At 43.5% G+C, this 16,270-nt stretch overlaps 1 protein-coding gene across 2 annotated transcripts in view; it reads left to right on the forward strand.

Moving 5' to 3' along the window:
• Window positions 1-16,270, forward strand: part of LOC118359011 (carboxyl-terminal PDZ ligand of neuronal nitric oxide synthase protein-like) — a 233,019-nt gene that overhangs the window by 161,043 nt on the left and 55,706 nt on the right. For both annotated transcript variants that reach the window (XM_035737136.2, XM_035737137.2), the window contains exon 7: window positions 1,154-1,338. In XM_035737136.2, coding sequence (XP_035593029.1) covers window positions 1,154-1,338 — 185 coding nt within the window. The remainder of the gene's footprint in view (window positions 1-1,153; window positions 1,339-16,270) is intronic.

The raw sequence follows: 16,270 nt of genomic DNA on the forward strand, positions 1-16,270 counted from the left end.
TGCATTACTCATCTCCATATGTATATACTGTATTCTATTCTAATGTATCTTAGTCTATGCCGCTCTGACATTGCTTCTCCATATATTTATATTTTCTTAATTCCATTCCTTTACTTAGATTTGTGTATTGGGTTTATGTTGTGAAATTGTTAGATCATTTATTACTTGTTAGATATTACTGCACTGTCGGAGCTAGAAACGCAAGCATTTTGCTACACCTGCAATAACATCTGCTAAGCACGTGTATGTGACCAATACAATTTGATTTGAATATAAAATATGGCATTCCATTGCACAGTAGAATGTGGCGCTGGTATTATGGGTCATATCTTTTGAATGGTAAGGGCTAGAATCAAGCTGTTTTCTCTGAGGAAAATTGGAAGACTTGGCTACTTTGGCTACAGAACTTGGCTATGAAATGCAGTGAGGAAAGTGGGAGGGTTGAGCGAGATTACAAATTCAAATGACAGTCTACTTTTCTATACTCAAGGGAGAGAAAAACATAAATAGACTGTTGTTTTACTATTAAACTCAATTCTGCTCATTTTGTAAAGCTGCGCGTCTGTCCTGCTAATGTTAATTGTGCTCATCACTAAAAAGCTTTCAATCTCTCCAAAAACTCTTGTCCAGTCCACTTGGTAGTCAGGATTTAGTCACAGAGATAGTTGTCTCATCTCATTTTAGTCAACTGAATTTTTTTTTTTAAATTGTTTAGTTATAGTTTTGTCTGGGTCTATTTATTCCGTTATAGTCTCGTCAATTGCCACTGAAAAATACGTGTTAAAATATTTCTCACAATCTTTGTTGACGGAATTAACACTGACACACACAAACACACATGTGAGCTGATCCCCTGTTCTCTGTCTGTTCCACTGGTATAAACCACACGAGTCTCTGAGCTCTGCCAGTGGGATTATCTGGAGAGTTAATTGTGAGCTGGAAGAACAGGAGAGCCACAGGAGAACACCATAATGAAGCGCATCTCATCCTGCCACTCTTCTTTTGTCCTCCCTCAACTTTTGGTGTAGAAACTTTCTTTCCAACAACAACAAGTCTATTATTCCATTGACCCTCCTTCTCTGGCAACTATTTAACATGGCGTGGTGATGAGGCATTTCTTTAATAATATGTGTTGATGTGTTTGTTCTTACAGCCCGTGAGTTAACAGGAGCGGAGAAGTCGGTGGTTGCTGTGGAAACAGACATTGATGCTGAGGAGGCTCCCTTACCATTACCGGACAGTACGGTCGAGGAGTTTAACCGCGGGGTCACTGACCTGGACGGAGTGTACGCTACTGCCAAGACTCACCACACACACCTCAACAACCTCGACAAGAAGGTATGATGGCTGTATGTATGTGTTTTGGGGGTGTGGTTCGGGTATGTTTGGTGGGAAGAAAGGGGACAGGGTTGCAGCCCAAGAAGGCTAAAAGTATATTTACATGCATATACTAACTAAGTCCTGGAATGAGAGAACACAGTAATGGGATGGTCATTATTGCTTGTACCACTGAAATACAATACCATTCATCTATCTACTGTATAGATTGCTTAGTCCAGGTAACACAATACCATTGGTCCATCTATAGATTGCTTCGACCAGGGAAATACAATATCTCGTGGCCTGTGTAATAATGGCTTGAGGTAGTAGCGGAAAACAATAATGTGTGGCCTATGTATAGGTTGTTATGTAGGGTGATACATACTGCTTTTGTGAGACCGGGAGAAAACACACACACACACACACTGCATTGTCTGATGTTACGACAGATTGAGTTATATCGGGTGATATTGCTATTCTTGGATCGAAGACAATAAAATATTGTTACCAAGACTGCTTGGACAGTGTGAAAGCATGATTGTGTGTTCTATCTAGAGACCACTATATGAGGTGGCATGACTCGTTTGCGGCTCTATCTATAGCTTTATCCCTCTGACTGGACTGGAGAGTGATATATTGTGAGCTGTCTTTTTCCTGTCTGTTTTTACCAGAATATTTAGTATGTATTTAGCATGAAGTTAAAATGTTTTTACCCTTAGGTAACAGTTAGTTAGTTAACCTAATTAGCCACGCTGTTTTCTGCCTTATCAGAAGTTTAGGTAGCGCTTCATAATAACTCCTCATAATGAAGCGTTTATAATGGATTAGTAAGTCATTTTTTCATAATTTATTCATTGTTACGCCCACATTTGTAAATATTAGTAACCTTGTTATTCACACATTTATAAACAACATTTAAAGTATTTAATAATGATTCATGAGATGTTTAATATAGGTCCGTATAATCCATTGGGTATTTTTTTCGTCATTTTTGTGTGGCCTCATCTAAAGTGTTGGCTATTTACTTTTTTTACTGTTTTGAGTGACCAGTGTAATTTCTCATAAAAAGATGGACATGCCATTGGCAAACATTCCTGCAGTACCTGATCCTCCTTAAGGTCTCGAAATAGCCCCTAGAATATAGCTGTTAGGGTGACCATATTACCACCCCACCGGTGGTCACGAGTCATGGCCGCAGTCAAATTCCATGTTACCATTTAGTCATGATAACTAGGCTTCTCCAAAACTACGCACTGATGCTGCTGATGGTCAATAGTAGCCTACCAAACTTGCTAACTGCCAATCACTAATGGCCTGGTACTTATCAAATCACATTTTATTAGTCACATACACATATTTATGTGACACATTTTTGGCCTGGTAATTAGAGATTGTCCCTCTAAACGCTCTGACGTCAACGCAAATCCATTAGAAAATCAATGAGCTCATGTTGTGCAAAATGTTGTGCAAAATGTCTATAAGCTATGCAATTACGTGAGAAAACAGAGTTTCCATGGCCTCTATTTAAAAGATGATGATCCCATCAGCTTTCTATAGGCTAGGCCTACTATATTTATTTCTCAACGTTCCTAATATTAATCACATTACTCCACTTTACAACAGGAGTATAGCCTACCTGGCTGTTATGAAAATGAACCGCAGGAAAAACGTCCTCCATTCGCTATTTTTAGTGCTATACTGTTGTTTGCTCAGTTAAATTTAGAATTTGTATAATTAAAAGACAGATTAGTCTTTTCATTGTCCTCTCTTTACAGCACTAACAATTTGCTTTACCAACGGTTTGCATGTTTTGGTTTTTGCCCTAGTACTACACAGCTGATCCAACTAATCATCAAGCTTTGATAATTTGAATCAGCTGTGTAGTGTTAGGGTAAAATCTAAAATGAGCACCCCTTGGGGTCCCGAGGACCGAGTTTGGAAAACGCCGATTTAAATTTAAAACAAAACCAAATTTAAACAGCTAATGATTCTCTGTGGCCAAATCATGCTTTTAGTAGCCTATGTTTGAATTATTGTATTTATTTCTGTATAGACAGAAGTAGGCTAATTAGGCTATATCATTTTAACAATTTAATTACATTTCCATTAGGAAAAGCTTCCCGTAGCCTTATGGGCGGACTGCCTATGCTTGCATATTAAAAACGTAACCACGTAACCTCCATTTGCTATTCGAGTGCAGGCTGCGGATTACGTTTTTTTTTTGTGGGCTATTCGAAATCAAAACTAATTCCACCCATAGGCTATATGTAAAGACCAGATTAAATTACGAATAGTGTGATGAGTGAGAAAATGATCAAGTGCTTGTCAAATTGTGAATGAGGAATGATAAACTGATGACGTGTGTGCAGCCTGCGCAAGAAACAGAGAGAGCCCATGCCTTTCATGCAACTTTTTTCAAATCATCATTACTGTCGCATAATGTAGCCTTAGAATGTATTAAAAATCAAAACATATAGCCTAATTTTTGTATCACAAATAAAGTTACGCATATAGGAGGACCTGTTTCTTTGATAACACAGAATAGCTGCATGTGTGCACTCCCTCGGAAATCGTTTGAAGGAAATATCCTTTTTATTTTATTCAGCTAGGTTCAATTGTATTCTTCATGTTATAAAATAATATAAAACAATGCCACAGAATTCTAAGCAAATCTGCTAAATTAATTGGTGTAGCCCACAGCCATATGGCATAGCCAGATCAGAGCCTAACATAAGATCATCTGGGAATATGCCGTATGGACATTCTTCTGAAATAGGCTACATTTTCTTCATATCATGTTTTTTAGACTTGCATAAAAACATTGTGGATCTATTGTGATGGTGTGGGCTATATCAAATTGATTTATTAGAATGTAGATGTTCTGCATCAGCATTGTGTAGGCTGTGTGTGAAATCCACGAGATGCTAAATGTGTTTATGTTAATTAATGGTCAATTACCATGAGACAAGCAGTTATTTGCAAGACAATCACTGGCTGACAAAATGTAATGACAGGCCCTACCCCAGAACATATCAATGGTTGGGCCTCCCGAGTGGCGCAGTGGTCTAAGGCCAATTACCGTGTGCCACTAGATTCTGGGTTAGAGTCCAGGCTCTGTCGCAGCCAGCCGTGACCGGGAGACCCATGGGGCGGTGCACAATTTGCCCAGCGTTGTCTGGGATAGGGGAGGGTTTGGCCAGCAGGGATGTCTCATCGCGCACAAGCGACTCCTGTGGTGGGCCAGGCGCAGTGCATGCTGCCACGGTCGCCATGTGCATGGTGTTTCCTCTGACACATTGGTGCGGCTGGCTTCCGGGATAAGTGGGCATTGTGTCAAGAAGTAGTGCGACTTGGTTGGGTTGTGTTCCGCCTGTCCCGAGTCCGTACGGGAGTTGCAGCGATGAGACAAGACTGTACACCCTTGAATAATAATAATCTATAAATATTTATTATTATTTTATGACCCCGTTTTCTCCCCAATTTCGTGGTATGCAACTGGTAGCTACCAGGTAAAATAATAATAAATATATATAGATTATTATTATTATTCATTTTTATTTATATATAGCTACCAGTTGGATACCACGAAATTGGGGAGAAAACAGGGTAATAAAATAATAATAAAGATATATAGATTATTATTCATTTTTATTTATATATATATATATATATATATATATATATATATATATTTTTTTTTTTTTTAATATTAATACTAATCTATGGTTAAATAATAAGCACACAAAAGGATGCTTTAGAAAACATATTGAACATTTTTATTCCTGTTGTAATAGTCTGATGTATAAAATAATGTTTTTAGTCCGAAAATGCTAACATAAGCATTTCTTGGCAGTGACTTTTCTACCAAAACCCAAAGTGTGGAAATAAGTAACACAAAAAAATTATAATACAGAGTCTATATACATGGGGTACCGGTACTGAATTAATGTGCGGGAGTACAGGTTAGTCGAGGTAAGAGAGGTTATTATCCTGGCACCACACTGCCAGGTCTCTGACCTTCTCACTATAGGCTGTCTCATCGTTGTCTGTGATCAGGCCTGCCACTGTTGTGTTGTCGCCAAACTTAGTGATGGTGTTGGAATCGTGCTTGGCCACGCAGTCGTGGTTGAACAGGGAGTACAGGAGGAGACGAAGCATGCACCCCTTATGGCCGTGTTGAGGATCAGTGTGGCAGATGTGTTGTTGCCTACCCTTTCCCCCTGGAGGCGGTCCATCAGGATGTCAAGGATCCAGTTGCAGAGGGAGGTGTTTAGTCCCAGGGTACTTGCTTGGTGATGGGCTCTATGGGCACTATGGTGTTGAACTCTCAGCTGTAGTCAAAGAACAACATTCTCACGTAGATGTTCTTTTGTCCAGGTGAAAATCGCAGTGTGGAGTGCAATAGAGATTGCGTCATCTGTGGATCTGTTGGGGCGGTATGCAAATTGGACTTGGTCTAGAGTTTCTGGGATGAAGGTGTTGATGTGTGTCATGGCCAGCCTTTCAAAGCACTCCATGGCTACAGACGTGAGTGTTACAGATTGATAGTCATTTAGGCAGGGTACCTTGGTGTTCTTGGTGGTCTGCTTGAAACATGTAGGTATTACAGACTCTCTCAGGAACAGGTTGAAAATGTCAGTGAAGACACTTGCCAGTTAGTCAGCGCATGCTCTGTGTACATGTCCTGGTAATCCATCTGGCCCTACAGCCTTGTGAATGATGATCTGTTTCAAGGTCTTACTCACATCGGCAGCGGAGAGCGTGATCACACAGTCATCCAGAACAGTTGGCGCTCTCATGCATGCTTCAGTGTTGCTTGCCTCGAAGCGCACATAGAAGTAATTTAGCTCATGTGGTAGGCTCATATCACTGGGCAGCTCACGGACGGGCTTCCCTTTGTAGTTCATAATAGTTTGCAAGCCCTGCCACATCCGACGTGCGTCAGAGCCGGTGTAGTACGATTCAATCTTAGTCCTGTATTGGCGCTTTGCCCTCTTTGTTGGTTCATTGGAGTGCATAGCAGGATTTCTTATAAGTGTCCGGGTCAGAATGCCGTTCCGATGCACTGAAGCAGGTGACTGATGTGGTGTACTCCTCAATGCTATCGGATGAATCCCAGAACATATTCCAGTCTGTGCTAGAAAAACAGTCCTGCAGCTTAGCATTTGCATCATCAAATGAAATTCAATTGTATTTGTCACATGCTCCAAATACAACAAATACACCTTACCGTGAAATGCTTACTTACAAGCCCTGTGTTGTGTTGTTGTATGTGTCGAACTGCCTTGCTTTATCTTGGCCAGGTCGCAATTGTAAATGAGAACTTGTTCTCAACTTGCCTACCTGGTGAAATAAATAAATAACTTTCTGCTTTAGTTTTTGCTTGTAAACAGGACTCGGGAGGATAGAATTATGGTCAGATTTGCCAAATGGGGGGCGAGGGAGAGCTTTGTATGCATCTCTGTGTGTGGAGTAAAGATGGTCTAGAGTTTTTTCCCCTCTGGTTGCATGCTACATGCTGGTAGAAATTAGGTAAAACAGATTAAAGCTTTACTGCCTTAAAGTCCCCGGCCACTAGGAGTGCTGCCTCTTGATTAGCATTTTCTTGTTTGCTTATGGCCTTATACAGCTCGTTGAGTGCGGTCTTAGTGCCAGCATCAGTTTGTTGTGGTAAATAGACAGCTACAAAAAAATATAGATTATAACTATCTTGGTAAATAGTATGGTCTACAGCTTATAATGAGGTACTCTACCTCAGGCGAGCAAAACCTTGACACTTAGATTTAGCACACCAGCTATTATTGACAAATAGACACAGACCACAACCCATCGTCTTACCAGAGGTAGCTGTTCTGTCTTGTCGATACACGGAAAACCCATCCAACTATATATTATACATGTCTTTGTTCAGCCACGACTTGGTGAAACATAAGTTATTACAGTTTTTAATGTCCCGTTCGTAGGATAGTCTCGAACGGAGCTCAAACGGAGCTTATTCAGTTTATTCTCCAATGATTGCACATTGGCCAATAGGAAGGATGGTAGAGAGGGGTAACACACTCGCAGACAAATTCTCACAAGGCACCCAGATCTGCGTCCCCTGTATTGGCGTCTCCTCAGGAAGATGGCGCAGACAGATAGGCCCTAAGCAAGTTTGCAGTATTTCGTTTTTTCTGGAATTCCTGACGGCCCGCCTCCAGGTGGTGAAGGTAGGAAACAACACCTCCACTTCGCTGATCATCAACACAGGGTCCCCACAAGGGTGCGTGCTCAGCCACCTCCTGTCAGCTGGCTCAGGCACCAGGGCAACAGGAAGAAGAGGGATCAGATGGAGCAGGAGCACCAGCAGTAGTGCCACATTTACATTACATTACATTTACATTTAAGTCATTTGGCAGACGCTCTTATCCAGAGCGACTTACAAATTGGTGCATTCACCTTATGACATCCAGTGGAACAGCCACTTTACAATAGTGCATCTAAATCTTTTAGGGGGGGGGGGGTGAGAAGGATTACTTATCCTAACTCCCTGTTCCCCCATACTCCCTGTTCCCCCATGACTGTGTGGCCACACACGCCTCCAACTCAATCATCAAGTTTGCAGATGACACAACAGTAGTAGGCCTGATTACCAACAATGACGAGACAGCTTACATAAAGGAGGTGAGGGCCCTGGGACTGTGGTGCCAGGAAAATAACCTCTCACTCAATGTTGATAAAACAATGGAGCTGAATGTGGACTTCAGGAAACAGCAGATGGAGCACCCCCTATCCACATCGATGGGACCGCATTGGAGATGGTGGAAAGCTTCAAGTTCCTTGGCGTACACATCACTGATGATCTGAAATGGTCCATTGTAGTGAAGAAGGCTTGGCACCTAGAACGCTCACACACTTTTACAGACGCACAGTTGAAAGCACCCTGTCGGGCTTTATCACGCCTGCTACAGCAACTGCACCGCCCACAACCGCAGGGCCCTCCAGAGGGTGGTGCGGTCTGCCCAACACATCACCGGGGGAAAACTACCTGCTCTCCAGGACCCCGATGTCACAGGAAGGCCCAAAAGATCATCAAGGACAACAACCATCTGAGCCATTGCCTGTTCACCTGCTATCATCCAGAAGGCGAGGTCAGTACAGGTGCATCAAAACTGGGACCAAGAGACTGAAAAACAGCTTCTATATCAAGGCCATCAGACTGTTAAATAGCTAACACTAGGCGACTTCCACCCATCTACATAACCCTGCACATTGGAGACTGCTGTCCGATATACATAGACTTGAAATCACTGGCCACTTTAATAATGGAACACTAGTCACTTTAACAATGTTGTTATATTTTTGCTTTACTCATCTCATATGTATATATTGTAGTCTATTCTATGCCACTCAGTCATTGCTCATCCTAATATTTATATAATCCTTAATTCCATTCTTTTACTTTTAGGTTGTGTGTATTGTGTGTGTTGTTGTGAATTGTTAGATATTACTGCACTGTTGGAGCTAGAAACACAAGCATTTTGCTACACCCGCAATAACATCTGCTAAACATGTGTATTTCATTTTATTTGAATGACAGGGATTTGGGCCTAGTCCGGTAGCAGCAGTAAATCCTTTGCATCTGATCATTAAAGAAAAAATATTTGTCCAGTTCGATGTGAGTAATCGCTGTTCTGATATCCAGAGAATCTTTTTGGTCATAAGTTACAAACAACGCAAAAAAAACCACAAAATAATATATTCTTCAGAGATGCCCAATACTTTATTTCGCTCCCATTTCATTTTAAAAGCTTACCATGTTTTGAGGCTCAGTAATGGTGCCACCAAACAAAGCCACGTGTGAAAATAATCTGCTGTTAAAAGACTGAAACACTGGAAGCATTTAAAGATTATACATGTAACATTTCTACCTGCAAATCAAACATGTAACATTTCTACCCCAATCACATATTAGTAGTAATGAAGGAACAAAAATGCACTAGATCCGGCCAGCTGTTGTGTGCAGGCAACATTTCCCTGTATTATGATTAGTTTGCGTTCGTGACGTCGACAACATTACCAAAACATTCACATTAACTCTTCGTCAAATCCTTGCAACAGTTGTTTCACAGCAGTTTTTGTGAGTAAAATGTTATACATTTATTTATTTCCTTTAGCATTCTTCATTGTGTGCTTATAATCTTACCATTGATATGTTTTAGGCTATTTTGAGACCTTAAGGAGCATCAGTGTAACGGCGTTCGTCTGTTGAAAGAGGAGCGGACCAAAATGTGGCGTGGTGGTTACTCATGTTCTTTAATGGAAATATACGATACATGAAATAACAATAATATATACAAAACAACAAGCGAAACGTGGGCGTCTGTCCATGGTGGCGGCTCCGGCTCGGGATGTGGACCCCACTCCATAAATGTCTTCGTTCCTCCCCCTCGCGTCCTGGGATAGTCCACCCTCGCCGCCGACCATGGCCTAGTAGTCCTCACCCAGAACCCCACTGGACTGAGGGGCAGCTCGTGACTGAGGGGCAGCTCGTGACTGAGGGGCAGCTCGTGACTGAGGGGCAGCTCGTGACTGAGGGGCAGCTCGGGACTGAGGGGCAGCTCGGGACTGAGGGGCAGCTCGGGACTGAGGGGGAAGCCCGGCACTGAGGGGGAAGCCCGGCACTGAGGGGGAAGCCCGGCACTGAGGGGGAAGCCCGGCACTGAGGGGGAAGCCCGGCACTGAGGGGGAAGCCCGGCACTGAGGGGAAGCCCGGCACTGAGGGGGAAGCCCGGCACTGAGGGGAAAGCCCGGCACTGAGGGGAAAGCCCGGCACTGAGGGGAAAGCCCGGCACTGAGGGGCAGCTCGGCACTGAGGGGAACCCCAGCACTGAGAGGAAGCTCAGCACTGAGAGGAAGCTCAGGCAGGTAGTTGGCTCCGGCAGATCCTGGCTGGCTGGCGGATCTGGAAGAGTCTGGTTGACTGGCAGATCTGGAAGAGTCTGGTTGACTGGCAGATCTGGAAGCGCACTGAAGGCCTGGTGCGTGGTGCTGGAACTGGTGGTACTGGACCGAGGACACACACAGGAAGCCTGGTGCGGGGAGCTGCCACCGGAGGACTGGTGTGTGAAGGTGGCATAGGATGGACCGGACCGTGAAGGTGTACTGGAGAGCCTGAGAGCAGGGCTGGCACAGGACTTGCGAGGCTAGGTAGGTACACAGGAGGCCTAGTGCGTGAGGCTGGCACAATTTTCACCAGCCGACTAACATGCACCTCAGGACGAGTATGGAGCGCTGACCCAGGTGCCATCAAATCCCCGACACGCTCCGTCGGGCGACTATCTTGCATACTACGCCAAATCAACTGCTCTCTCTCTTCACTCTCCTCCAATTCCATTAACAACTCCTCGAGTGTCTCCTCATCTCCCATCTGTTCACTCTCCTCCACTCTGTCCAATAATTCCTCGACCCTCTCAGACTCAGCCCTCAGCTTCGCCGATAGCTCCGATAACATCCATGGCTCCTTACGGTAAATAGGCGGAGTTGGCTCAGGTCTGAACCCTGACTCTGCCACACTCTCCCTGAGCCCCGCCCCCCAAATACATTTTTTGGGCTGACTCTTGGGCTTCATTTTGCGCTGCCGTGCTTGTCTCTCCAACTCCATTCTCCTATAACCCTCTTCGCACTGCTCCAGCGAATCCCAGGCGGGCTCTGGCACTCTCTCTAGGTCGACCGCCCACCTGTCTATTTCCTCCCAAGTAGTGTAGTCCCGATATTGTTGCTCCTGCTGCCGCTGTTGCTTCTCCTCATACCAGCGCCTCTCAGCTCTCGCCGCCTCCAGTTCTTCTTTGGGGCGGCGATATTCTCCAGGCTGATCCCAGGGTCCTTCTCCGAACAATTCATCCTCCAATGTCCGTTCCTCTTTTCGCTGCTTCTGCTGTCGCTGCCTGTCACCACGCTGCTCGGTCCGGGTGTGGTGGGTGATTCTGTAACGGCGTTCGTCTGTTGAAAGAGGAGCGGACCAAAATGCGGCGTGGTGGTTACTCATGTTCTTTAATGGAAATATACGATACATGAAATAACAATAATATATACAAAACAACAAACGAAACGCGAAAACCTATACAGCCTATCTTGTGACAACAAACACAAAGACCGGAACAATCACCCACGAAACACTCACAGAATATGGCTGCCTAAATATGGCTCCCAATCAGAGACAACGATAATCACCTGACTCTGATTGAGAACCGCCTCAGGCAGCCATAGACTAATTAGACACCCCACAAAACCCCAGGACAAAAAACACACCACAATAACCCATGTCACACCCTGGCCTGACCAAATAAAGAAAGAAAACACGAAATACTAAGACCAAGGCGTGACAATCAGGTACTGCTGTAATGTCTACCAATGGCATGTCCATCTTTTTGTGAGGAATTTCACTGGTCACTCAACTTAACTAATGATTAGTAAATGGTTTGTAAGGACCTATATTAAATGTCTTATGAATGGAGTAATGATTAATACATAATAAACTATTTACCAATCCATTATACATCCTTTATTACGTGGTGTTATTATAAAGTGCTACAAAAGTGTACATGTAGTTAACATGTAACATAAACATTCCATTGAAATGTCATAATTTAAATGACAATAGTTTTCACTTAGTTAACACAAACAAACATAAAAATAGGCCTAAAATGTGCTTATGCAGCATTCTTGCTTCAAGCTGCAGGTAGAAATTTCTACTGAACCTCTTAGTTGTCAGTTGCAGAAGCATGTATTATTATAGAGGGGGTAAATGGAGGTCTGTGAGGTGAAGTGTATCCTTAAATCCTATTAAAGACAGAGAGTAATGGCGACGGAGTGTTCTATATGGATCTGATTGGAACCAACATGGCGTGAAATCACTACAACAACAGAGGGTTAAGAAAGGCCTCGATCACCCCCTTGAGTCAGTGTGTTTGTGTGTGCGTTTGTGCGTGTACGTATGTGTGGGGGTGTATAACTTATCCACTGTGGGTTTTCTGAAAGCTCATGAAAGGAAAGGAGCCAAAGACCTTAAGGTCTATTTTCTCCTGTCAGGTCTCATTAATTTGACAATGCCTTTTACTTCCAACCACTTCTTCGTCACAGCCAAAAATCAATCCAATGACATCATGTGAACAACTTGCAACACGCCAAGAGTAGTGTTGTGGATTAAAGACACAGTCCTTAGATTCTCTGTCCCCTGGGGTAAGAAGATGAAATGGAAACTTAATTCACCTGAATTAAGAGGTGAGAAAATTAAAAGGGGAAAATTTAATTTTTACACCAATCAATGTGGCTGTTCATCTTCTTTAGTTTTCTAGTGACACTTATTTACCAGATATTGAGTTTACAGACAAGACTGTGCTTTGCACTCTTTTTGTATTGGAGTGGGTTTTGTTGGGTTGTTTACTGTAGATGCTACTAGTGCTGTCCCTGAACTTTGAACTCTGCTGTGATCTGGATGTGGGTTGTAGAACAAACAGTTTCGAGATGTGCAGTCTGTTTCTACTCAACTCGTTGCCTCTTGTTTTTTGTTCAGATGCCTGCAGGTGTGTTTTAATGGAGCGTACTGCTTACACACTGTCCAACAAATGGGCTCCGAAATGTTCTACTGCCGGGAACTGGGGTGCTGCTGCTCACTCAGATACTGGGGGGGGGTCTATCTCTCTCTCTTTCTCTCTCAATTTTCCGAAGCTTATTATTGTTTTCACCTCATAGCTGAGGAATCAGGAAGATGGGGTGTTCAGTGTGAAACAACCACTCAGCCTGACATCCATTAACAACACTGAAACTGTAAGGGTCTGTGTGTAGCTGGTGCAGAGGAGGTCAGGCGCAGAACAGCAGAGATGAGTAAATAAAAGTAACTTTACTCAAAGTCATCAAAATACAAGAGAATTACCAATTACCCACAATACGGACCACAATACAACAAACATACATGGGGAAACAGAGGGTTAAATAATGAACATGTAATTGGGGAATTGAAAACAGGTGTGTAAAGACAAAGAAAAAAAATGGAAATTGAAAAGTGGATCAGCGATGGCTAGAAAGCCGGTGACGTCGACCACCGAACGCCTCCCGAACAAGGAGAGGGACTGACTTCGGTGGAAGTCGTGACAGAAACATTAGAGATATAGAAATAGTTTGAAGGTGCTGCTGTGCTAGCATGCTGTTGTGGCCTTTCCTCCCATTTGTGTAACCCTGTCGTAAAAATCTGTCATGAATGATGTCTTCACTTTTTTTTTTTTCACCTTTATTTAACCAGGTAGGCAAGTTGAGAACAAGTTCTCATTTACAATTGCGACCTGGCCAAGATAAAGCAAAGCAGTTCGACAGATACAACGACACAGAGTTACACATTTGTAACGGTTCTCTTGTGGTGAAGGAGAGTCGGACCAAAATGCAGTGTGTAGATTGCGATCCATAATTTAATAAACAAACGTAACACGAATCTAAATACAAACACTACAAAAAACGTAACGAAAACCGAAACAGCCTATACTTGTGTACACTAACACATAGACAGGAACAAGGACACTAAGGACAATCACCCACGACAAACTCAAAGAATATGGCTGCCTAAATATGGTTCCCAATCAGAGACAACGATAAACACCTGCCTCTGATTGAGAACCACTCCAGACAGCCATAGACTTTGCTAGATCACCCCACTAGCTACAATCCCAATATATACACACCACATACAAAAACCCATGCCACACCCTGGCCTGACCCAATACATGAAGATAAACACAAAATACTTCGACCAGGGCGTGACACACATGGAGTAAAACAAACATACAGTCAATAATACAGTATAAACAAGTCTATATACAATGTGAGCAAATGAGGTGAGAAGGGAGGTAAAGGCAAAAAGGCCATGGTGGCAAAGTAAATACAATATAGCAAGTAAAACACTGGAATGGTAGTTTTGCAATGGAAGAATGTGCAAAGTAGAAATAAAAATAATGGGGTGCAAAGGAGCAAAATAAATCAATAAATTAAATACAGTTGGGAAAGAGGTAGTTGTTTGGGCTAAATTATAGGTGGGCTATGTACAGGTGCAGTAATCTGTGATTAAGCTGCTCCGACAGTTGGTGCTTAAAGCTAGTGAGGGAGATAAGTGTTTCCAGTTTCAGAGATTTTTGTAGTTCGTTCCAGTCATTGGCAGCAGAGAACTGGAAGGAGAGGCGGCCAAAGAAAGAATTGGTTTTGGGGGTGACTAGAGAGATATACCTGCTGGAGCGTGTGCTACAGGTGGGAGATGCTATGGTGACCAGCTGAGATAAGGGGGGACTTTACCTAGCAGGGTCTTGTAGATGACATGGAGCCAGTGGGTTTGGCGACGAGTATGAAGCGAGGGCCAGCCAACGAGAGCGTACAGGTCGCGATGGTGGGTAGTATATGGGGCTTTGGTGACAAAACGGATTGCACTGTTATAGACTGCATCCAATTTGTTGAGTAGGGTATTGGAGGCTATTTTGTAAATGACATCGCCAAAGTCGAGGATTGGTAGGATGGCCAGTTTTACAAGGGTGTGTTTGGCAGCATGAGTGAAGGATGCTTTGTTGCGAAATAGGAAGCCAATTCTAGATTTATCTTTGGATTGGAGATGTTTGATATGGGTCTGGAAGGAGAGTTTACAATCTAACCAGACACCTAAGTATTTGTAGTTGTCCACGTATTCTAAGTCAGAGCCGTCCAGAGTAGTGATGTTGGACAGGCGGGTAGGTGCAGGTAGCGATCGGTTGAAGAGCATGCATTTAATTTTACTTGTATTTAAGAGCAATTGGAGGCCACGGAAGGAGAGTTGTATGGTATTGAAGCTTGCCTGGAGGGTTGTTAACACAGTGTCCAAAGAATGGCCGGAAGTATACAGAATGGTGCCGTCTGCGTAGAGGTGGATCAGAGACTCATCAGCAGCAAGAGCGACCTCATTGATGTATACAGAGAAGAGAGTCGGTCCAAGAATTGAACCCTGTGGCACCCCCATAGAGACTGCCAGAGGTCCGGACAGCAGACCCTCCGATTTGACGCACTGAACTCTATCAGAGAAGTAGTTTGTGAACCAGGCGAGGCAATCATTTGAGAAACCAAGGCTGTCGAGTCTGCCGATGAGGATGTGGTGATTGACAGAGTCGAAAGCCTTGGCCAGATCAATGAATACGGCTGCACAGTAATGTTTCTTATCGATGGCGGTTAAGATATCATTTAGGACCTTGAGCGTGGCTGAGGTGCACCAGTTCTGAAACCAGATTGCATAGCAGAGAAGGTATGGTGAGATTCGAAATGGTCGGTAATCTGTTTGTTGACTTGGCTTTCGAAGACCTTAGAAAGGCATGGTAGGATAGATATAGGTCTGTAGCAGTTTGGGTCAAGAGTGTCCCCCCCTTTGAAGAGGGGGATGACCGCAACTGCTTTCCAATCTTTGGGAATCTCAGACGACACGAAAGAGAGGTTGAACAGGCTAGTAATAGGGGTAGCAACAATTTTGGCAGATAATTTTAGAAAGAAAGGGTCCAGATTGTCTAGCCCGGCTGATTTGTAGGGGTCCAGATTTTGCCGCTCTTTCAGAACATCAGCTGAATGGATTTGGGAGAAGGAGAAATGGGGAAGGCTTGGGCGAGTTGCTGTTGGGGGTGCAGTGATGTTGACCGGGGTAGGAGTAGCCAGGTGGAAAGCATGGCCAGCCGTAGAAAAATGCTTATTGAAATTCTCAATTATGGTGGATTTATCAGTGGTGACAGTGTTTCCTATCTTCAGTGCAGTGGGCAGCTGGGAGGAGGTGTTCTTATTCTCCATGGACTTTACAGTATCCCAGAACTTTTTTGAGTTAGTTTTGCAGGAAGCAAATTTCTGCTTGAAAAAGCTAGCCTTGGCTTTTCTAACTGCCTGTGTATAATGGTTTCTAGCTTCCCTGAACAGCTGCATATCA

Source organism: Oncorhynchus keta, chromosome 26 (genome assembly GCF_023373465.1).
Source record: "Oncorhynchus keta strain PuntledgeMale-10-30-2019 chromosome 26, Oket_V2, whole genome shotgun sequence".
Taxonomy (NCBI): Eukaryota; Metazoa; Chordata; class Actinopteri; order Salmoniformes; family Salmonidae; genus Oncorhynchus; species Oncorhynchus keta.